Source organism: Elgaria multicarinata, chromosome 4 (assembly GCF_023053635.1).
Source record: "Elgaria multicarinata webbii isolate HBS135686 ecotype San Diego chromosome 4, rElgMul1.1.pri, whole genome shotgun sequence".
Lineage (NCBI taxonomy): Eukaryota > Metazoa > Chordata > Lepidosauria > Squamata > Anguidae > Elgaria > Elgaria multicarinata.
The window spans coordinates 130438389-130463352 of record NC_086174.1 but is presented as its reverse complement, the minus strand read 5'-3'; the positions used below and the strand labels follow the sequence as shown (position 1 = coordinate 130463352).

Here is a 24964-nt window from a genome sequence, read left to right as displayed (position 1 = left end):
AATTGAAAATGGTGTAAGAAACAACCAGGCACAAAACAGATCCATAAACACCCAGTTAAAAACATAGAAACAGGTGGGGTACAGAATGGGTGAATTAAATCAAAAGTCTCACTCTGCAGAGAACTCGGGTGTTTTTTCTCTAAACAGACAACTCAAGTAACCTCCTGTTGGTTGTGTCTACCTTCTGGGAACCTGAGATTGGCCCAGACATTCAGTGTCCTATGCATATAACCCCTTTATGAGTGAACCATATGTGGTGAGCATGAATTGTGTGTATGCTCTTGCAAATGGGGTACTGAACATGTGGACATTGCACACTCTGCCCCTGCCACCAATCTGGACTCACCTCTATGCATTGAGTTGTGCACGTAATGGAACATCTGTCCAGGGCTTACGTCTGCATCACATATGCATGCATATTTCTTTCTTTCGGGAGCCCTACCCTCTATTGTATTTGGTCACTCTTGTTTGATTGAACATGGTGGGACTCAACTTCTGTCATTTTCTTCTAAGAATGCATTGTTTGGTGGTCTCCTGGCTCTTGTGTGCAGTCCCCCCCCCACATTCTAAAAGTCCCGTCCCCCATTCTAAAAGGCCTAGTGACTGGCAGCAAATGCTTTAAGACACAATATGGTAGAATGTTTCTATTTTTAGTCCCACCCACCCTGGAATGTAGCCTATGAGCCTTGCAGCACAATCCTATGCATCTTTACACAGAAGTAAGTCCAACTGTGTTCCCTGGAGCTTACTCTTAGGTAAGTGAACATTGAACCATAGTCACTTCTATATATTCCTCAGCTGTTTGATCAACAAATGCTAAATTACGCCAGGTACATTTACACAATTTTTCGAACGATTGAAGTCCATTTAAATCTATGATATAATGTCAGTGTGATATTTATACTAAACTGGGTGGGGTCTAGATTCAACTCTAAAAGTTAAATAAACTTAGAATGCAATCTTATGCATGTTTACATAAAAAAAAAAGTCCTGCAACTCCCAGTATTCCCTAGCCACCAGTGCTGGTTGAGGAATGCTGGGAGTTGTAGGCCTTTTTTCGGTCTAAGCATGCATAGGACTGCAACCTCAGTAGGGAGTCATACTGAGTCTATTTTTGAGAATGGTGTCTAATTTTTAATTTTATTAATAACCACCTAGGAATGTATTTTACATTTATTCCTTTATTTTGTAATTTCCCACAAGTTTCTGCGTGTCCATTAAATAGTATGGAAACAATCCTCATGCCCTACAGGGTTGTAACTATAGCTGTACATATAAATGTTATCCTTGTTATTAGACTCTGCATGGCTGTTAGAAAACGGATGTTTTTGCAAAAGGAGTCTATTTGCAAAAGTGTTTGCTTTTAGCTTAAACGTGTGTGAACACCATGTGTGGGAGGGAGGAGTGATGGTGCTGCCCACTGGCTAGAGCAATGGATCTTTAATCCTCTTTGTAACCGAGTTCTATTACTTGATGTAGCAGACTCCATTGGCTGCTTGGTTGGCATAATCAGTACACCAGTATGGTGGCTTCTTGCTAAACAGAAGCCGACACAAATCAATGTTTTTCTTCTTTTATATTCTTCACCATGCTGGGGGTTTCATTTCTGCCTTCTGCCATTAGGTTTGCATGGAGATTGTACCTTCCATCAGTGACTGTAGCACTCAGTTGGTCTGTGGGCGGGGGTATTGCAAGAAAGAGGTGCTAACTGTGCATATGCATTATCTTATCTGTGGACTTCACCACATCTATTGAACCTCCTGCTTCTTTTGGATCTGTGGACAGGGTGGCTAGTGAGCACTCAGCTAACTCAATCACTCACTCTTTCCAAAAGTGCCCTCACAGCTGAAATCGGAACAGAGTTTTTTAAAATAGTTCCTTAGCCCAACGGGTAATTCATAAACTATATTCAGTTGGAAGGCTGGTGAATAAAGGGTTTGGTGGCTGCAAACTAACTCTCTTCTTGTAATTGCAGCCAAGAGGCAACCAGAAACATGGTGCATCATTTATCATCACTAGAGCAATTACAGGTAAATATGCATGGCTTGCTCTGATGGATTGCTCAGTGGATTTTGTTTGGCTGAAATGAATGGGGTATGAATTCATTGGATGTGTTATTATGGTTTGTCTGATATTGTTATATGCCTATTGTATTGAGGTCTCAAGTACAACAGGTATTGCACAGTAATTATTGGGGAAAACATTCTTCCTCTTAATGTTCGTTAGAGAGTAAATCCTGGGTGACTGTCCCAGAAACCAAAGGATGGTTCAGAAAACCCCTTCCGTGGCCGTCACCCCATTCTGACCTTGGAAAGGGGAGTCGGGGATCAGATCCCTGGCCCCTCACAGCCAGTGCAGAGAGAAACTCCTAGGCTGCATCTCTGAGGTAAGAAAATTGACCTCAGTGGAAAGGGGGGGGAGCAGAAATGGATGTTCTGGTAGGCCAGAGACTGGAGAAGCCAGGCTATGATTTATCCTGCACGTCCTCCAGCCTCCTTCCCTACCTATCTGAAACGCCTTTGCTAGATGGGCTGAAAAGCCCATCTAGCAAAAATATAGAAGACTGGGAGGCGAAAGTCACCTCAACCTCTCATTGCATCCTGCCGTCTTCAGCTCTGCAGGCCATAGGAATCTCTGAACCTTCCGAGTTCGGGGCTTTCTAGCCGTAAGCAGGAAACCCTTAGTTTCCTTACTGTCTTCCAGCATCCTCCCTTTGCCCCATCATCTTTTCTGATAACATTGTGTCCCATTGGTATTGATATGTAAACAGCATCCAGTTTTTGTTGTTGCTGTTATGTTGGAGGATCTCCAGATCTTAATCAATGGCCTGGTTTGGATTACACAATAATCAACCGGGGTGGGGTGGGGGGTGGGGAAGAGGCAACTGTCCATTGAGTTGATTATTGTGTTGTGTGGAGGAGGGGGACACACAACACACACAACACACAATATGATATTTTGTTCATTTAAACAACGGGCTGCTCCATTGCTTATCAAATAATCAATTGATTAAAATATCGTGTGGAGGGTTCTCTCCGCCTGTCAAGTGCACTATTCCATAGATGATAGAGTTCTCTGGCAGGAGCAGCCGAAAATACCCCAGCTGCTCCTATACAGCTGGCAGAACTCGCAATGACTGATGGGATAGGGCTGGGAGAACTGAGGGAGGAGGAGCACCAGCCACCCAGAAGAACGCTGGGACTTTCACCCGGGTGACGTGGGAGGGGCAACATGTCGTTTCGGGAGTACCGGCTAAATTATACAGTGAGTGTGCTATTCGCCTCTCCATTGCCTAATATGTCATCTGAACCAGGCCAATATTTTCTATACACACTCACTGAGGTCACACAGCAACTCCATACAGGGGTTGCATATTCAAAATGGCAGCTGCCCATGCCACAGCCTCACTGTAGGTTAAATAACCCATGGTGGTCTGTTGTGTTGTGTGAACAGCCCTAGTGTCTAATGTGTGTGAGAGTTACGTTTGTTCTGGGAAAGGGTGCATGAACAAGGGAGCCATGGCACCTAGGAGCAAAAGATCCTGATAGTAGTATGTTAGGCTGCCCACTTTTATAACAGTGGAAGTTCATGTCCTGTATGTCGCCTGGCGCCAACGTTGTTATCTTTCAGGCCCCAGGTCAAGACCTTTCTCTTCTCCCGGGCATTTTAACAGCATTTAACAACATTAAGTTTGTTTTTAATGGACCCCAGAACTGTTGTTTTTAAATGGAGACTGTGGTTGTTTTTATACTGTTTTTTATGTGTGTTTTTTTAAATGTATACTTTTAATGTTTACTATTTTTAATTGTTGTAAACCACCCAGAGAGCTTCGGCTGTGGGGCGGTATATAAATGTAATAAAATAAATAAATAAATAACTGAGTTAAGAGGAGCTGCAATATACAAAGGATGGGAGCTCCAGATACAACATCTCATAATCTATGATGTGTTTTATGCAAGGGTTGTTTAGCCCTCAAATAACCCGCATTTACTGGGTTCACATGATACGACAACACCCAAGTGGGATTTGCATATTCAAAGTGGCATCTACAAGCATCACAGCCCATTGTGGGTTAAGTAACCCACAATGAACTGCAATCTGTTGTTTCAACCTGGTCAGTGTACTAGGCTGATTTGATGATATATATATTTAAAAAAATGTTTACAACTTTTATATACCCCTCCACATCTAAACTGATAAATGAATGATGCTGATAGAAATACAAAATAGATGACAGAGCTTCTCAATAACAGAACTAAGTAAAGTGCTGTGAAGATGTAAGATTGGTGGGGCAAGAGAATTAAGAAGGTGGGATTTGGGAAAGAGGAAGAAGGAAAACATCCTTCCCTCTTACAAAATTGAAGGAAATTGAAGAGAGCAAGCATAAGGTCTCATCGAATGCTGTGGTGATGGTAGCGTGTGTGTCTGTGTGTTTTCTCTGAAAAACAAATCCATAGATGTACAAACCATCTACAGAAAAATATCCTTTTCTATTGGTTATGCTTTCAGAGATTTGAACAAGGCTTTTTTTTTGTAACTAAATATTTCCCTTCTTTCATAGGCCCTGCCTTATTTTTACTCCGATATTTGTGGTACAGGTAAGTTACCTTGTTTAACACAAGCTAGCCAATACATTGTCTTAAATTAATTTGTAAGAGCGTACAGCAATTGCAAAGGATTCTGTTACCTAGTTGGTGGCCATAATTGTGTTTGGCTGCTGTAGCAAACCTCCGTTCTGAAGCGTTCATCTTCAAAAATAACTTTTGCTAAATAAAAAGGGCTCTGGTGTTTTGTTTTTTTAGGTGCATGTATCCCAGGGATACTGAATCATTGCCAGTCTAGTAGAGGCTGCTTGTAACTGTGTATGTATGTGTTTTAAATAACTCTTTGGGAGCATAGATCTGATATGAGAAGTTGTACAGGGCTATTAATTTTATTATAGTCACCTATATCCTGCCTTTCAGGATAAAAATCTTTCCAACAAAAACAATTGTTGAACAATACCTGACGGAATTCCTCTCCGGATATGAACCTACCCATACACTATGCTCCTCATCGAAGGACGTGTTCCAGGTGCCTCTTCTCAGCATGGCTTGGAAGGTGGCAACAACAGAGAGGGCCTTCTCCATGGCAGCCCCCCAATTATAGAATGAACTCCCCAGTGCTTGATGTCAACATCATTATCTTTTGCACTAGGTTGAGACTTCCTCTGTTCCGAGGAATTTGACAGCATGTGATTTTTAATCTGGTCGTAGGTTATTGCTTGGATGTGTGTGAGTGTGTGTGTGTGTGTGTGTGTTTATTTATGTATCTATGTGTGTCTGTTGTCTGTCCATATATTTGTAGATAAACTATTTTTATTTTATGCACAATATTGTATTTTTAAAGTTTTTTAATCTTTGTAACTGCCTAGAGAGCTTTCACCATTTGGTGTTTTGGAAATGTAATAAATGAAATAAAATGAATGAAATGAAATGAAGTTGACAAACATTTTAAAAATGGCAGGATAAAATGTACCTATTCTAAAATTCAGATGTGTGAGCTTTCCACATTCCAATGTAAGCATGTTTGTACTTCCAGTCCTGCAAAATCTTCCCTCCCCAGTGGTCTCATCCGCCTGGTCAGTAAGCAGATCAATTGGCATTTGGTGCTTGCAAGGTAAGTGGCTTTGCTTTTCCTTTGAAAATGCAAGTCTATTGGTATTGGTAGTGGAAGATGGCTTTCAGACAACATTATTATTATTATTATTATTATTATTATTATTATTATTAATTTATATAGCACCATCAATGTACATGGTGCTGTACAGAGTAAAACAGTAAATAGCAAGACCCTGCCGCATAGGCTTACAATCTAATAAAATCATAGTAAAGCAATAAGGAGGGGAAGAGAATGCAAACAAGCACTGGACGTTGATGTTGTTGTTAGAAGTTCAGCTTACTTTTAATACAGAGCATTCAGCGATGTCTGGCCATTTTTCTTACTCAAAAGTAAGTGTGGTAGACCTGAGCTGTATTGGGACCCTAGTATGGAAGCTGGAGGAAGGGGGAGTTTAACCCTTTGTCCTCTCAGCTGTGGCCCCAATCCAGGTTGGGTCTGCTCATACCAGCAATTTCCAAAGAAAATGGGTTCTGGGTAAAACCCTAGTCATATTAAATCAAAACCAGAATTGACCAGCTACACGATTACTTCTCTGCCCTGTGTACTTAGGTCTTCACACATCTGATCTGGTGCCTACATTTGCAAAGGTTCTATGTTTTATTATATGACACACACTGGTTTGGATCTCAACTTAGTCTTATTTAAAGTAGAACTAAGTCTAGATCCAGACTGAATTTGTTACTGGGTGACTTCTAAAAAATTAGGTTTCTACATGCTCCTCTTTGCTTATGTTACTCTATAAGGCACCATATACAAAGATGTCACTGTATGCATTAAATAAACCACTACAATTCTATATCCTTTGATATGTGTTTAATAGTTTTCGAGTTGGTTTAGGCATCTTGGCAAAGGAATAAGAAGCTTTCTCCTACACAATAATATTTTCTTTTTTTGTGGGGAGGGGAGCAGATTAAAAGTGTTTCACAGAAGCAGGTGTTTCACCTGTCATTCAAGTCAAGCCACTATGAAATGACTTATGTTGGGGATGTCCTCTGAGGCAAGTGGTTGGGGAGTATGAATTGGTTTAGAGATTTCTTCACTAAACCTCTGTATCTAAGTGTATGTTGGAGGATTTTATTTCCCGTAGGCTTTGAATTCAAAATGAGTAATGGCAGTTGGTTTGACAGGACTATTGGGAAGAACATTCTGGATAACTTGTCAGAAATTGTTTCATGAAAGATCTCAAACATATACCGAAGGTTGTTTCTCCTCACGTTTCGTGTCCTGTTGAGCAATAATCTACATCCAGAAGGAACTTTGTATATTGCATTTACTGTGAGTCATGGTGGCTCCAATACTATATATTATATGATATAATTCAGGTTCTAGTAGCTTACTGAGATCTTTTGGAAGCAATAATTATTATGTTGAGATTTTCATTCAAACCTTTTCTCTTTTAGCAATGGAAAACTGTTAGCAGCTGTTCAAGACCAATGTATAGAGATAAGGTAAGGTAAAAGTATGAACCTGTGCATGATTACTCAGAAATAAGTCCCATTGGATTAAATGGGGTTTACTCCCAGACAAGCGTGTACACGATTACAGCTAGAAATGGTAACACAATGTGTTTCCCTCTTTTATTTTTGTCTTAATAGTCAAAATTTGCAAGATTATATAATAGCAGTCACAATTTGCAAGGTCATTTGAATTTTAGTACCCAATTTTGCTGTAGAGATTCAGATGAATTATGAATAAGGGAATAGGGAAAAATCTGGACTGAGGCATGTTTCTATTTTTTATATTTAATCTGAAGAATTTTAATATCTTATAACATAGAAGCACAGGAAGCTGTGTTGTACTGAATCAGACCCTTGGTCCATCTAACCCAGTATTGTTAGCACTGACTGGCAGCAATCCCTCTGCAGGGTTTCAGGCAGGATTCTTTCCTCGTACTACCTGGAAAAGCCAGGGATTGAACCTGGGGCATGTGCTCTATCACACTGAGATATGGTCTCCTCCTTGCTGAATTGCTGAACTGAGCTATGGCCGCCTCTTTGCTGAACTCTTGCTAAACTGAAGGACAGTTTGATTCATAAACTTAACAGTCTTTTAGCATTTAAGAAAGCTACAGACTGATCTATTCTGGCAGGCCTACCCAGTGGAATTTTAGGATGTTTTAATAATGTATACTATATTTTTAATTCAGTTTTATGTATTTTATACTTAATGTTGTTCCCTGCCTTGATCCGACCGGAGAGGCGGGTAAGAAATATATTATTATTGTTATTATTATTATTATTATTATTATTATTATTATTATTATACATGAAATAATGTACTAAAATCTATAGACTTCATCCTAGCTGCACTTTATTCATCCTAGATACACTTTATTCACCAAGATGCATAGATGCAATTTATTCAAGTGAAATTCATCATATAATTTCTTTATAGCATTTATGTGTTAAATGTGTAAAGTTCAAAGTCAAATGCTTTGTTACTGGATGGGTTTGTTTGAGGCTATACAGCCACTCAGGAGAGAAAGGTCTTTATAGATAGATAGATAGATAGATAGATAGATAGATTGGTAGCATGTAGACCACATTGCTGAAGTGGCTATATATCCAATGTTGCTTAGTGGACATCAAATTGTAAAAATAAGTCATTCTTTAAGCATGAGGACCCCAGAGCTTCCTGCACAGATGATTCCATATTTCAGCTCTGAGCCAAACATGTAGGAATTGATCTTCATAAGAAAAAAGGGTGGTGCCACGTTATAGGGTGATTAGCACAATATTCCCTTTATGGACTGTGCCCCCCAAGCTGAGATTACATTTCCCCCAGGCTATTTAATTGTTTAAAGGGCATTTACACAGTTGCTGTATAGCATGCTACAAATGCTAGATCAGAACATGCCTGCAGAAATCCCACTATAAGGGATGTCCTTACTAGTCTTATTTCTCTACTGCATGTTGTTAAAGCCTCTCTTCATTTACCTTACTTTATCCACTCTGCCCTCCACGCAGCTTGTAGCCCTCCAGATGTTTTGGCCTATAACTCCCATAATCTCATACCACTGGCTATGCTGGCTGAGAGTTGTAGGCCAAAACATCTGGAAGGCCACAAATTGCCCACCCTTGCCTTACTAACTTGATACGTTACAGCGCGTTAGCTGGAGAAACTCAGCACTGATAACGTATGTTTACTGCTTAATGCAATTCAGTCTGGTGTTCACGGGCAAAGCTGTGTGCGAGCAAACAATATGGCCTTGGTTAGGACAAACATGAATTGCATATATGGTTTTATATCTGAAATTCAAATGTTGCAGGTCTGCAAAGGATGAGTTCGGGTCTGTCATTGGGAAGTGTCAAGGTATGTAACTTCTCATATCCAATTTAATTGCAAATGAAGAACAAAAAGTAGTAACTTACAAGTGGGGCCTACAACAAAATGTTGCAGTCTTGGAAGGCTCCCTGTTTAGGATTCCAGGGCCAATCTACACAAAGCAGGATATAACACTTTTAAAACGGTATGAAAACGGTATATGTAATGTGTCCTGGGCTTGAACAGCTGTCATAACCCTTATAAACTGTTATAAACAGTATTGTAGATCCTACCCCAGGTACTCCAGGTCTGGTTAGTTTCTCAAGATGCTGCTATAGTTAGTATGCCATGAGACAAGTGACATCCAGAACATGTTAGAATATAGTATTGTAACATAAAGTCGGTGTATGCTTTATGTATCTTTAAGAGTAGTCACTAGTGGGAGAGGTGTATATGGAGTGGCAGGCTCAGAGTTGTGGAAGTAAGCAGTCCTTTGCGTATTTGTGTGTGGGGTTTTCCAGGAAAGAAGCCTGAGAGAAGAATGAGAGAGAGAGAAGGAGATGGAGAGAGAGAGAGAGAGAGACTTAGTTTGTTTAACAAGGAGAAGCAAAATAAAGTATATATCCTGTTCCTAAACTGGATCTCTGTCTTCTCTGAAAACATAACCTGTCCAGCTGAGCTGTTTGAATAGGCCCAAAGTCAACAGAACAGTATTTCCTGTAGATAAAGACAGGGAATTTAAGAAATCCTTAAATTTTGTCCTTGCATGTGTCTTTAAATCAAGATTTTGCTTAGTTTGAGCACCGCCAGCTATTAAATTGGCTGGTGGTGCTCAATTTCCTCTCAGATTTGAGGGTTGTTTAATGGTAAAATAACCCGTGCCACCTGGGTTTGGACAGCACAACATGATGTGCCTTGAATAGGCAACTCTCTGCTGCTCATTGTCACTTAAATAAGCCTCAGTGGACTGCGGTGATCATGCAGACCTTCTATGAAATATGTAAACAGAGTCCCCCGACCCCATAATAGCTTACACCATGGTTGCTATTTAAGTATTGGGAGTGTTACACCATAAATAGCAGTCACTTCCACTCACAACCGTTAGAGATTAGTAGCATTAGATTTGCACTGGGCTACAAAACAGCTTTATGTTAGATTAGAAATAAACAGTATATTGCCAAAGGGAAAGTTGCACCCATTTAAATGACTAGGGCCCCATTCAGAAGACACCTTAAACCATGGCTTTTGCCACGTTGGTTAAGCCAGAAAGCCAGGCTGTGTTCAGAAGACACCTTAAACCACAGCATTAACCACGGTGAATAAAGCAGAAAGCCTTATTCCCTTTGGTTAAAGCCATGGTTTAAGGTGTCGTCTGAACGGGCCCTATGTGTTATGCAGCTATTCAAGAAACGGAGCTCTCTGTCTGGAAAACATGGCAGTGCTAAACATGCACAACTTTAGCACAAGTTTTATTGGCATACCTTCTCTCCTGTTCTCCCTCCTGCACCAACGTAGTCCCAAAGGATCCCAACCCACAATGGAAGCGTGTGGCGTGGAGTCATGATTGCACTTTGCTTGCCTACGGTGAAAGCACAGGAACCGTGAGAGTATTCGATTTGGTCGGCAGTGAACTCCTGGTCATTTCACCGGTATTTACTTTCCTTTTCCAGATCGTATAAGTCCAATTTGTATGCAAATAGAAGCTTCTGAGCCATTATAGTTTTAATATTATGCACTTACGTTGAGAGCTTGCATTATGAACCCTTTATTGTTCATTTTGTGGAATAGTTGTTTTGCATGTTTATTGGTAAATTTACATTCAGTGATTGCATGATGGTGAAACAAGCTGCATTAATTTCATTTGGGCCAGCAGTGCCGCCGATATATTGATTGGCATTGCTGTTGTTGCAGCCCTCCAAAAATAGCAGTTTCAAAGAGAACGTGGTTTTGCACGTGAACCAATATGTTGACTGCTTCCTTTGGGTCAGAAATCTTCCTTGATGAAGCAGCTTAATCGTTTGCTTTTATTGCATCATAAATATGCTAATCAGACTTTCTGATAGGCAGTTTATCACACAGTTGTAACTTCTTAAAAGTTCAAGACAAGGCAGTTTCTGAAAGAAACTCTGTAATTATCGGAAGGAGCTTCACGGTGCTAACTTGCTGTTTGTAGCATCGTTAATACGTCACTGAGCAAATGTCTGTATGGTGTTTGTTTAGCTTTATTGTCCAGATTGTAGTATACTGAAGTCTTTCTAATCAGTGATACTCAAGAATATGCATTCTTTGTTGAATCTTGGTATGACATCAGTTGCTGTTTGGAACTAATATCCTATTTGAGTGATTTAAGAGGTGATTAAGAAAAAGTGGGAGGGGAAGGTTGATTCAGTATAGAAAGATTTTCTAGTTCCTGAAGTAACTTTTTAACGCCTTTGCTGAATGTATTTTTGATCTGTTTTAATATTTTCTTTTGCGATAGGGTACTAGCTTCCCAGGAGACCTAACCTATGCTATTGCAGGATTGATCTTTCTGGAATACAAAGCAAGCGCCCAGTGGTCAGCTGAACTGCTAGTTATCAATTACCGGGGTGAACTAAAAAGCTACCTCGTGAGGTAAATGTAACTTATTGTACCCACCAATATTTAATTGGGAATCCAGTTTTAGTAGAATAAATGATGTACTCTTTCTTGGTTTAGCGTCGGAACAAATCAGCGCTTCCAAGAGAACCATAGTTTTAGCTTCAGCGGCCATTACATCCATGGAATATCGGCAGTGATTTATCATCCTGCACACCGGTAAGTTTTAGTCAAAAGAACTTTCTCATTTAAGTAGTGATGTGCTTTTTATGCAGTTTAGCTGCATTTTGCAACAAGTCATCAATTCCTCCCTCTTCTGAGTTGCAGTGAGATGATTGTTGGAAGGTATCATTCATTGGGCCTGTTCAGACAACACGCTAAACCATGGTTAAGCCAGCAGCCCTTCTGCAGCATATGGTTATTCAGCATGTTTAAACCATGGTTATGTAGCCACCATGGTTAGGAATGGTTCACACAACACGCTAAGCTATAATGTTTACCTCAAGATGCTTAACCACTGTGGCTTAGCATGTCGTCTGAACAGGGTCAACGGCATTTACAAAAACTGGTGAAATTCTGTTTCCTTTGGATGGCCGGGAGATTATTACAATTGCAGGGTTAGTTCTAGGCACTCCGTCACCTGTAATGCTTAGCCGATTGATCCTCTGAAAATTTTTGGGTCAGTGCAAGACAGCTCGGTGAAGGTTTTTGTGTGTTGCATGACTCCCATTAGTTGTACTGATACATTCCTCAGGCTCCTTTTGATTTGGTTTCCACTTTTTACAGCTACTCCAGAATCAAGAAGAAATGCAGCCTTGGCTGCACGCCTATGCTTACTTATCTGGGAGTTAGCTACCTTAAACTTAGTGGGACTTGCTTCTGAGTAAACATGCATGGCTTGTCAAAGAAGTTTGATTGTTGTTGTGTTTGCAGAGTCTAAAATGAGTGCAGAACTTCAGGCTTGGGGTCCCAATCCAGCCCTGTGTGTTTTTTCCAGAAGGCCACATCTCTTCTCCCCCACAAAAACACCCATTGTTTGATTGTTTCCTAACTTTTGTTCCATTTCCCCCCATTCCAACTTCTCCCCCACAAAAACACCCATTGTTTGATTGTTTCCTAACTTTTGTTCCATTTCCCCCCATTCCTATTTAAACCTTCTGTTACGGAAAAACTGGAGCCCACACGGAGAAACCGGAGTCCACACCAAAGTTCTTGTCCAAACAGATAGCTTTATTCGCTAGCGAAACAGCAGCCCGGGATGAGTCCACGGGCAGCTGCCCTGGGGACTGGGAGGAGGGGCTTTTTATACACGCCCCTCATGCAGAGGAAACGCCCACACTTTTACACAAAGGAATTGCGTGCGCATCTTGGCAGCATAGCACAACCGGTTCAAACCTGTTCGGTAGGAATGTCTGCCTCGGACTTCAGGCATGCGCAAAGAACACGGCCTTCATTAAGGTCATAACTGGAAATGACAGCCAGTTCCCTCACATTCCCCCCTTTGATACACTCTTAGCGAAGGCACAGAGTGCTATCATTATCCTAGATTGTCATCATTGACAGGGACTGGCCTGTAATCCTGCAAGGCCATTAGATGCACTGCAGTACGTTTATCTGCAATTTGCTCTATCATGTCCTTCAAACTTTGTATAATCATTGGCATAAGACAGGGTAACAGCAAGCATAACATAATTCTTATAACAACAATACTGATCATCTCTTTTAGCCCACCAAACTAATTGAACCATGAGCCTAAGCCCTGGCCTGAAGTGAGCTTGGCCATGGGCGATTAGGAGGTATGACGGTTTGATTTGGTCAATAGGACAAGATAGTTTGGTTCAGCGTGGTAATGGTCTGACACGGGGTTTCTCCGATCTTGGGAGCCCCGGAAGATATTCTTTGGATGCACCACCTTCCAATTAGGGTGTTTGTCAGCATTTACTGACCATGGGGATTGGGGTCAGTGGTCTCATTATACGGCTGGCTGACATTGTATTCTTGGGCTTCCTAAGGCCATTGGTCTCCTAGGTTGGTTCCTCCGCATACATAACAATTAGATACATTCAGAGTCGCAGCGACAGTTTCTGCAAAAGTGACAAAAAGGTTGCGCGCTATCTCTGGCACTTCAAAAGGCTGTTCGACTTCTTTCTAAAGTCTTGGAAGAAGTGCTCTTGTATGGTGTGGCCTGTTTCTACAAACTGGGTGAGCTTCAGATAAATCCGCCCCAGGGGATCTGCTCCCCGTCCATGAATGCGGAGCCCGAATTGGTTCCCAAAAGTGGTCACGAACTGTTGTGGGTTAAAAACGGCAAAATTCACTAAGTTGCACTGTTGTGCTTTGCAGTTACTGAGGACTGGCACTTTGGTTAAAGAGGCGTGGATTTTACTAAGGGGGGGTGTTGTTGGATAAGTGGCCCACCATACACAGTTCTAATAAGGACAGCTGTTATCGCAATTGGCTTGTTTGGGGATGGTAGTCTGCATCGGGTCTGTGGAGGGGCATATATATTTGTCTTTGTGCATGTATGTTTTCTCCCAACTGAGATCCCCACACTGATCTGGCCAGTGGGAGATCTTACAAGGGTCTATGATCACAGAAGCTGGAGAATTTGGGGTTCTAAGGGGTATTTTCTACAATAGTGTACCTTGCTGGTTAGCATCTCTGACCTCTAGGTGCCATTTAACAGGATTTTCTCTGGGATCAAAACATGTGACTTTGTCATTCAGAGAACATGCTGAGAAAGAAACATTACGGAAAGTGCAAGACGTTTTGGTCTCAGTACACTGCAATTTACTCTGATATATAATAGTCTGTTTGATTTGGTTATGCAGTTTCACTGTTTGTATACAAGAGGAGCAGAGATCAAGTTTTGACTTCTGGGATGATATGCTCAGGGTCAGCAGGAAGAGCAAAATAGGCAAAACATGCTTCGGGCGGTGTCCACCTCTTCTTTCCAGGTTGAGAGGGGATGCAGCGCCCCCAGTTATTTCGCTCCCTCGGTTGCCGGTCCCGAGGAGTCTTCTCCCGTCGCGTCCAGCGGTGAGGGCTGTTTCCTCAGGGTGAGCTTTAGGCCCGCGGCTTTTGTGGCCTGCCATCTCTCGGGTGCGGCTAATTTTGCTCGGCTCCAATGAATCCAACTGGAATTCCCTTGGAATTCTTTTTGTTCCGGGGCTGGGGTATACAATTGATTGCCTGGGTCCTGCTGGCAGCTAAAAGTCGAGTGTTCTTCTTGATGATAAAGCCCAGATATGTCACTTTTTGTTTGCAGATTTGTGCTTTGGCTTGACTAGCACGGTAACCTGCAGTCTCCAGATGTCTGAGCAGGGCGATGGTGTTCTGGATTCTTAAAAAAAAAAGAAAAGATAACAAGTCCATGTCTGCAGGGGCTTTTCTTTTGATGCATTTACAAATGAAGCCAGTAAAAACAATTCACTGAGCATTTATATTCCTTGGCTGATCATGGTTCTCAAAAAAGTCTTTCAGTCATTGAAGAGTCTGATCAATGTCCATCTTGTGAGGTCTTTAAACACCTGGTCTTTAAACAGGGACGTCATGATGATTCTTGGCACATCAGGGGTAACAAATCCCATCTTTCTGGGTTCTTGAAAACTTTGAGTTATTGTGCTAATTCCAAGTCTTCTTTTGCATAAGGTGGATTCAAATACTGAGAAATGGGCTAGCTCCAATTATGGCAGCTGTTTGTAGACAAATTAGCCAATTCTTTTGGCAACATCAGGGCTTCTAACAGATCAACTGTTAATTCTCCATGGGTCACTGCTCTATAGGCAGTCACAAATCTTCTTTCTTTCCAAATCTATCCATGTGATATTTTGAATCAGTAAATACAGTCTTTTGCCTGAAACAAGCATCAGGGCTTCTGTGCATGCTACAAGTTCAGCTGCTTGTTGTACAATTGTAGCTGGATCCATCAGTAAACAACTTGAGGTCATCATATAGGTCTGGGCGAGGTTTGGTGCCAAGTTGCAAGACTTCAAGGCATTCATGCTCTGGAACTTCTTTGTAGTTCAGGTATCAACGTGGCAGGATTCAATGAGGCAGCCTTGGGTCCACAAGGAGGTTGATCTCATATCTGGACTGGCAGGCAGGGTTCAGGTGTAAGCTTCTTCTACTGTACTCCACTGGTCTGTGCCACGTTTTTGGCACAGCACACTTGAGGCTGGTATTGCAAACACAGTAATGCAAGCTGGAGTTTTTAATTGCTTTAATCATTTCACAAGTCCATTTTTAAAAAGCAATAGCTGTATTCTTCTTCTGGCTTCTAATTTCAAAGGATACTGATGCAAGAACACAGGGGTGCTTTTAGATTTCAATTGTAGTTGCATTTAGGGCTCAGGCTCAGGGCTCAAAGCATTTCAAAAGTTCTATTAGGCCAAAGTTAGAATATCTCTGCCCCCCCCCCCCAAAAAAAGAGCCACTGGGCAATTTTCAGAACACAACGTTCAAAACACACACAAAAATATAGCAATTCAGTATTTCCAATCTTCGTCAGCAGAGGACGCAAGATTGTCCATTCACTAACTTTTTCAAGGCAGGGCTTCTTCACCCCCCTTTTCCTTCTGGTCAAAAACCATGCCACGTACACTAACCTTCAAACACTTTCCTTTTTTTTCTTTTTCTTTTTCTTCCTCCCCTATGTTTCAACTTCTTATCTTTCTTTACGTCTTGTATTCACATACTTTTACATACTTCTGGCATTTAGCAACATACTTTTTCTTTCTCCCATCTTGGCACAATGGTTGGCAAAACTATTTGTGCTTACAAGGAGCTTTTTAACTCAGGCAGTGAATCTTCAAAGCTATGGAAGACATTTCTTCCGTGAAATGGGGTTCTACATTTCTAATTATCTGAGGTTAGTGAAAGACAAAATACACAAAGTCTTCAAAATCTTTAGACTACTTCCACTGAGAACAAAACTTTTACTGAAACAAAACTGCTTATCTCTAGCTGCTAAGCATAGAGAAGCAAAAAAAAACCACTAGGGAGGAGGCGAAGGGGGATCCGTAGGAGGGAAACAAAAAAAACGTTCTCTTTTCACTTGGGCCGGGTGGAAAACATAAACTGACAATTTTTTTTTTTCACTTTAACACAACACCAACTTTTCTGTAGTAGCGGAACTGAACAGTGGGCATTGTTGGTGGGGGCCTCATCTGGGGCACCGTAGGCGAAACATAAGGCGGCGGCAGTTCTTCCTGAGGACAAGGTATGATTGGTTTGTCCTTTGAAGCAGTGTAAGTGAGCTGCTTCAGGCGGTGGAGTTTGATTCTTTTATCTTTCTTCGCCTGGTTCATCATTATTAGGGCTGCCTTTTCAACCATCTTTTTCGCCTATGGTGGGGGGAGCTTAGCCACTTTCAGCCACCCTTCAATGTATGGGATATCTTCTGGAGTCAGAGGCCCCCCTTCTACTATAGCTAAATTATATATTCTGGTAATATAGGATTCAGAAAAGGTGCCTTGTGGCGGCCAGGCCACAAGGGGGCCTTGGCTCGGCCAAGTCCAATGGCACTTATAAGTCATGGTTTGAACATTACACTGCGAAGTATCAAAAACTTGTGCAAAATGCTCTACCATGAGATCTAATGGAGTGGAAGAACCTCCCCCCATCCTAACTTTCTAAATTCACCAGACAGACAGACAAATCAGGTGGGTAGACGGGGAACCAACTGGCTATCGGTAGTGGGGGAGTCAGTTGGTGAAACAATAGGTTCACAATCACACGCTGCCAGCCCACGTTGCCGGAATTTCCAGGCACCAAATGGCACCAGAGGACTGACGGATCCAACGGCCAACTATGGAAATCAGGCTGCCATTCACACACCAATTACACAGACAACACCCTCTTTCCCAAATCCAGCCCAGCAGAGAAACAGAAAACAGAGAAACCTTCCGGCTTCTGAGGGGTTGATCCAGCCCCTCCTTCAGCTCCTGGGAGCCGGCTGAACAGAACAGAAACAGATTACAGAGAGAAACATTCCGGCTTCTGAGGGGTTGATCCAGCCCCTCCTTCAGCTCCTGGGAGCTGGCTGAACAGAACAGAAACAGATTACAGAGAGCTCATTGTTACTTGCCTGTTTGAAGTTCCGGCGCCGGTTAGAAAGGTATCTGTAGCAAAACTTCCACAGAGGTTCAGCTGCGTCCACGCCGCCCCCTCAGGTCGGTCCGTCTCCAGATCACCAGGCATCAGCGAAGCCGAAGGCAAGCTGATGGCGCGCTCCCGATGAGTGTCGGCGGACGCCTGGGGGGGAGCTGCGAGGAGGCAAGCTGGAGTGGGGGAAATCTCCCTGGCAGGCTGTCCAGTACTCCGTGAGGTTTCCTTGTTGAAGGAAGCGGCCCCACGTTCGGGCGCCAGGAATGTTACGGAAAAACTGGAGCCCACACGGAGAAACCGGAGTCCACACCAAAGTTCTTGTCCAAACAGATAGCTTTATTCGCTAGCGAAACAGCAGCCCGGGATGAGTCCACGGGCAGCTGCCCTGGGGACTGGGAGGAGGGGCTTTTTATACACGCCCCTCATGCAGAGGAAACGCCCACACTTTTACACAAAGGAATTGCGTGCGCATCTTGGCAGCATAGCACAACCGGTTCAAACCTGTTCGGTAGGAATGTCTGCCTCGGACTTCAGGCATGCGCAAAGAACACGGCCTTCATTAAGGTCATAACTGGAAATGACAGCCAGTTCCCTCACACTTCCTAAGGTTTAAATAGTTGCAGTAATAGTGGCAGAAAAATGCTGGTATTTTTGTTTTCTTGGCCCCACCCACCATTGAAATGTGGTCCCGGAAAGCTTCTCCACAAGGCCCTCAGAGGTGCTGCACCGCTCGTGTAAAAGCTAAAGCATTTCAGAGAGATCCAGATGGCTTAGCTCAAAGACTTCCAAGAGGAGCCTCCACAACCCCTGAAGGTCACTTGTTCCACTTGAGGATGGATCTCTTCTCAGTTTTTAAACCCATTATTTTGCATCCTATCTTTAGTAGATATGGTAAACAAAGGTTCTCAGGGCATTTCAAACAAGAGACTAGGTTAAGAATAGGTTTAAGCAATAGATGATGATGATAATTCAATAAAAAAACCCTTGGAAAATAAAATTGCAATAATTAAATGCTTGGAGGAAGAGAAATGTCTTGCCTGGTGCCAAAAAGGTAACCGTGGGTGTCAGGTGAGTCTGCTTCAGAAGGGTATTCCATAAACGTGGCACCTCAGCTGAGAAGGCCCTCTCGTTTGTAGCTACCCAATTCACTTCATTTGGTGGGGCACCCAGAGGAGGCCCTTCAAAGATGTCCTAAGAGATGTTCCAGTAAATACTGTGGCCTAAAAACATTCAAGGCTTTAAAGGCTGGTACCAGCGCAAATATTTTGAAGGGAGAACTTGTTCCTTAAGCTAAACAAAAGCTTGTAGCAACATTCTTTCAAAATTCTGTCATTTCATTTAAACTTCATCCCCCTTTAGTAATGACCCCCCTCCCTGTTACGTATATGTATTTTTTAAAATTTATGCCCTGTGTTTCTGCCCGTGTGTCTGAAACAAACAGCAAGGTAACGGAACAACAATACCAAGCCATTGTAAAAGTTGAACGTCAGAATACAATACTGATGTTTAGAAACCGCGGAACATTTCAAATTCAATAATAACTGAGACCACCCAGAAGTTTGTAAAAAAAGAATAGATGTCTAAACATGCTAACAGAGCATTATTTATTTATTTTAAAAAACATTTCGTGGCCGCCTTTCAGGGCAGAAGCTCTCCCAAGGCAGCTGACAACAATAAAATACATGAAAACAGTTTAAAACCTTAAAGGCAACAATACATAGTAAAATTGCAATTAAAACAATAAAAGCTAACGATCATCAAGAAAAACAAGGGCAGCAACTGTTTCCGGTAATCTTCCTCCTCCTTCTTACAGTTCCCTATGTCCCCTGAAAATCTGCTTTGGTGGGCTAAAACAACTGATAATTTATAAGAGTCTGAAAGAAATGGTATCAGGATTGAGACATGCCACATCAGATCCCTATAATGTCAGCACAGGTATACTTAATACATGTACACTTAACAGAGTGAAGTTACAAAAAACAGGCTCCTGAATTGGCAAGAAATTGCTGAGTGATATAAGACTTAACAAGACTCCGGATTTTACACCGGAGCTGCTAAAAAAAACCTCAACAACTCACCACCCCTGAGGCTTTCCGATAACTTCCCTAGGATTCGAGTCAATCAAAGATACTTGGGGGCAGAGGAACAATTTAAGCATTGCCTTACCTTTTCTCCCACGGTACAAGTTTATTAGTGGCGTAACTATAGGGAGGTTCTGAAGAAGCTGCAGCGAAACAGGTGTAAAATTGCAAATGATCAGTTCTTTTACCCCACTATTTTGGCTGTTATCCAGAGTTTTGTGCATTTGTGTGCTGTTTAGCGTTGTTTTGCTGGGTCACTTGCAGCTGCTGCCTCTATTTGGTGCTTCGATTTGGGGGACCCTCCACAATGGTGGCGGTGCTGGGCATTGCAGAGAGGGGGGAGTATTGGTGAAAATTGCTGCCCCTTTCTTTCCTGTCGGCGGGAATGTTTTGAGAGGAAATCAGTTTCGCGACACTCTGACCAGTGGAATGAAAACTCTAGCTCCAACCCTTTATGACCTTGAAATAGGCATACAAGCTGTGTTCCGCCTAGTTTATGCTATTCTCAATATAGTTCTCTGTGTTGAATGAGTTGCTCCCCTTGTGTCAAACCAACTTGCTGGGTATAATCAGTGAAGGCAGAATAGAGGATTTGTAGCAATGGTGATAGTTTGCAAGTGAACTTTTTGTTATGTTTTATATTTCATTTTTCATTTTCTTTTTAAAGGATCATCCAGAAACGTTAGTGTTTCTTTCTAGCACGATAAAATTGTGTTGCCAAAATGTCCAAATATTATTTTTGGATGTTGTTGTTCGCAGAAATCTTGCCCCAACACTTTTGCAACTTTGTTCAAGCACAGAAGAAAGCAAAGAAGAGAGCTGTGTGTGTGTGTTGGTCTTTAAAGCTTTTGCAAATACATTGATAATATTCAAATTCTTTAATGTCTTTCTGTCATGTTTGAAACAGATTTATTTTTAAGCCAGCTTGGTAGTGGATTTTGGAGCTTTGCCCATTGCTCAAACAGAACTGCCAAACTTTTAATAGCTAAAGCTTTCTGTCCTGCTCTTTCTTCTAATATGTCGGGCTAAGATAGGGAGTATGAAAGACATGCTAATAAACTGCTTTAAGACTATACCGATTAGAGGTAGGACATACATTGTGTTTCACAGTTCTCCTTCGTTTCCCTTCTTGTTTTGAATATTTTGAACTCTGCTGAAATTATTACATTCATGTTCAATTCCTTCTTAACAAGGCTGCTGTTCCCCAAAGATTTCTTTGGTGATGGAAGCTGACAGCAAATAGATAGCTTAATCACTTTTCAGAGGGAGTAAGGATTATTATCCCCCCCACCCACCCTCAAATTGATATAGCTGATTATTCTGTGTGGTAGGAAGTGTGTTGCTATCATTTTTACAGCCTCCAGAGATGACGCCAGCCCTCCCAGTGAAAATGTTAAAAGGAATGCTGTTACCTTGCACTTGTGTGAACTTGAGTGGTGACTGCTCTTGCTTGGCCATTCCCTCTGATACGACACAAAAGTAACATTCTATGTTTTCCCAAACTGAGGAAGAGAACACATAAACCGCCAGTTTCCAGGGTTACGTTATGCTCTGGCATTGCATCAAGAAATGGAATCCTGCACGGGTGTACAGAGTCGGGCTGGTGTCACAGATAGTGGGGTTTGTTGACAGCTCCATAGCTCACATTGAATTCAATTGGGAAAAGGTAACTGGCCTATGGGACAAAGTTCTTTGGCAAAGGGCAAAAACTGCTCCTCATCCCAGTCTCAAAGTAAATCCCTTTTACTTTCGTTCATATGTAATGATGGTTGTCTTTCACTCATATGGGCAAAAGCAAAGCATTGCATTTGGCGCAAATGTTGCAGTGTGGACAATGGCCTATACTAGGCCATTTCCCGTGGAATAATGATAGAAATTATATTTTCCTGCTATCACCCATCTGCCAAAAGGGGTGGTGGCAGTCTCCTTTTGGAAGATGGAGGTTAAATTTTCAAGGGTTTGCTATGGAGACCTGGGGTATGTCTAGACGGGGAGATATCCTTGGGATCGTCCCACATGACACACACGGGATCCTGGGAGCAGGGAGGGATGATCCTTCCCTTTTCCTGGGATATCGCCCTACCCTTTGATCCTGACTTTTCCCGTGGTCTTGGGATGATCCCAAGACCGTGGGGTGTGTGGCCGGGCATCTCGTTTTCCTTCCAGCTCCTCGCGAGTAACTGCAGGGAACCGGGCACAGGGAGCAGAGCTCCTGAGGAGCTCCGTGCCCATCAAGGGTTTGGGGGAGCCAAGAGGCTTTATATATATATATATATATATATATATATATTTTAAAAACCTCACTTTTTCCCTGGAGCACTCCTGCACTCTTTTTCAATTGAAAAAAAACAAAACAAAATGGCGGGCACAACGTCCTCTTCCTCCTGGGACGTCGCGCGCAGCGTGTAGACTGAGGGGGAGGATCTCGCGATCATCATATCTCGAGTTCATCCCCCTCCACCCCCCTCGTCTAGCCATGCCTCTGGTGTGCTGTGGGGCAATATGTAAGATATGGGGCTATGGGCTGAGTTCCTGATGTAAGAAAGCAGTGGTTTGCTCTCAGAACGGGGAAAGTTGGGTATGGAATATGTTTAAATGCTGTACATGCTTTAATTTGGAGCAGTTTGTTTTTACACCATTTTCCTGGCTCACTTCTTTAGGGGTCAAATTACAATGACTGAAACAATCCTAAAAAAATGAACTCACTCCTTCCTTTCTCCCTTTCCTACAGTGAATTCCTATAAAGGTCAACCCTAGCATTTTTGGATAGCCTTCTTTTGCAAACATGTTCCAGTTTATAATGGATTTTAAAGTATTATGTATGAACACTTTGATGCATGCTTCTTATAGTGTGACCATTGTTGTTCTTCTTCTAGTTGTTGTTGTTATTATCCTTCCTTTTCCCCCAAAACTGGGACTCAAGGTGGCTTTACAAATTAAAAATATGTACAATTAAAACAAATTCCTTTTAAACCATTTCTAATCTCTTCCCCTCCCTCACGTGAAAGAGGGAGGATAGGGAAAAGGGCATTTTAGTAACATCTCTGCTCTTATAGTGTCAATTCTCTTGAAGATGATAAATTCAGTTTCAACCATTGGTTTAAATCTTACCTGGTTCTCTTTCTTAATTAAGCTGGCAGTGTTGTTCAATGTTGTTATCCCTAACTGTTTTATGTCCTTATTGTTCATCGCTGCTGTATATATATTCCTTATTTCTACTTCAGTTTCTCCGATCCTGGCTTGTGCATGAACATAAAGCTCATGCATATCTTGGCTTATTCAACTGAGATATTTATATCTGAACTGGGCCTATATCAACATCAGGTCTGATACTCAGTCTGTATTTTATTTATATCGTGCTTATCTCTTAGTAGTTCAGCAAGGAGAGACTTTGAATAACCTTTCCACTGTAAATCTTGATTCTGTTCCCTGCAAAATAAATGCAGAAGAAATATATGTGTTGCACTGTTCTATCCCCCCATCTAAAAATGAAACTATATCTAACTCAAAATATCTGGATTGTTGATAGTCAACTTCTTTTTTATTATTATTATTGAGTCTCTTGACCAATCCTAAAATAATTTAATATTTAAGCAAATGCAGACCCTTTTCTGTGGCTTTCAGTGAAGCTGTAAGATTCCCATGTCTCTTGTAATGTTAATACAGCTCCTTCTACTATGTGCTGCATTTTGCCAGTTCTGCGAAGGGTTGTTTTAAAATTTTACGTATATGCTGCAATGTTACATGTGTCGTCTTCAGTTCTGTAAAATTGGTTTTTGTCTAATGGCAGCTTTATTCTAGCTGTCGTTAAGTTTCACGTATCCTGAGAAGACATGTTTAAATTATGAATAATGTTGTGGTATTTGGTAGGGGTGTGCACGGACCCCCCGCTCCGCTTCTCTTCCAGATCCGCAATTTGCGGATCGGGACGCTTCGCTCCGCCCCCGCTCCGCCTATGTCCACTCCGCTCCGCTGCGGAGCTCCGGATCCGGATCGGAACTCCGTTTCCCCCCCCCCCCCAAAGGCTTGCATTGAAAGCTAAAAAAAGTATGCAACTTTTTTTCTGTTAAAGTTAAAAACCTCAAGTTTGGCACCATGACACCTCATGGAGGTATACACACGCACACCAAGTTTCAAGCCAATCCCATCATCTTCTGATTTTTGGGGAATTTATGAAAGTCGGACACCCCAGTATCTGCAGACAGCTCAATGGGCCCATTTCAAAGGAAATCCCAGCATGCCATGAATTGGGGAGTAGAGATAAACCTAAATATGAATCTTCTTCCACACTTGAAAAATTGATTTGGAACTTGAGCACAGGAAGGACTTCTCCCCTGAGTCAAAGCAAGACACACAAAAACCATCCCTGCGAGGTGGGCAGGGGAGGAGGGAGGGAAGGCAGGCAGGCAGCAGACATTTCTGGGGGCACAAGGAAGTGAGCCAAGGATATTTTCAAAGCCAGTAATGCATATAAAATGGAATAAATAAATAAATAAATAAATAAACAAAGGAGGGGTGGAGTTAAAAGCAGCAGTGTTGCTGAATAAACAACAAGAATTTTTTAAAAAAGGCTATATCTGTCTTTTACCAGTAAGAGGGGAGTGGACATGCCCAAGAGGAGGGGGAATCATCTGCCAATTTGACTGGTCCTGTCTAGGTACCAGTCTTTAAGAAGCAAATGATCACTTCAACTCATGATAGGCATTCTCTCCAGTGATTTACCTTTGGAGGGCTCTGATGGCCCTCCAAGGACAGGAGAGTGCACAGGGCACGTCCACATGCCCTAGGGGAGCTCATCCCCTTGCACCACATCTATTCAGTTGTTCCCCAAAGTTAGGGTGGGGAGCAGTGCTGTGTTTTCTATCTCTTATTATTGGCTTAGTATATGATTTCAGGTTGTGTTCAGCCCATTTGGTGGGCTACTGTTTTAAAAACACACTGGGAAAAGTCCGTTCAGATTAAGAAAGAGAAGTTTCCCAGAATCCCAAGTTACCCGTTTTGCCTATCCCCTCCTCCAACTTTGGGATCATGTGATCATGACCGGGAGTTGACTCTGCCCCTCAGCCCTTCGAAAAAGGTACATTTTCCCGCTGTTTTACCTGATTTTTCCAAAAATTCTAGCAAGCGAACCGCAGCACGCAGAGAGCTGAGAGTAGGCTCAAAATGACCCCCAGCCACCACTCTCCAAGCACAAGAAGTTTCAGAAAGATAGCTTAAAAAACAACACAGTTATCCCCTATTCTTTTCCGCAATGCAATCCTATGGGCGAAATT

General features: G+C 42.1%; 1 protein-coding gene across 1 annotated transcript in view; it reads left to right on the top strand.

The window, feature by feature from the left end:
* The window catches only part of NBAS (NBAS subunit of NRZ tethering complex), a 229246-nt gene that overhangs the window by 958 nt on the left and 203324 nt on the right, over window positions 1-24964 (top strand). The window contains exons 2-9 of the mRNA XM_063125180.1: window positions 1976-2030; window positions 4562-4598; window positions 5581-5658; window positions 7062-7109; window positions 8930-8973; window positions 10441-10574; window positions 11405-11538; window positions 11623-11721. Of these exons, the coding sequence (XP_062981250.1) occupies window positions 1976-2030; window positions 4562-4598; window positions 5581-5658; window positions 7062-7109; window positions 8930-8973; window positions 10441-10574; window positions 11405-11538; window positions 11623-11721 (629 nt within the window). The remainder of the gene's footprint in view (window positions 1-1975; window positions 2031-4561; window positions 4599-5580; window positions 5659-7061; window positions 7110-8929; window positions 8974-10440; window positions 10575-11404; window positions 11539-11622; window positions 11722-24964) is intronic.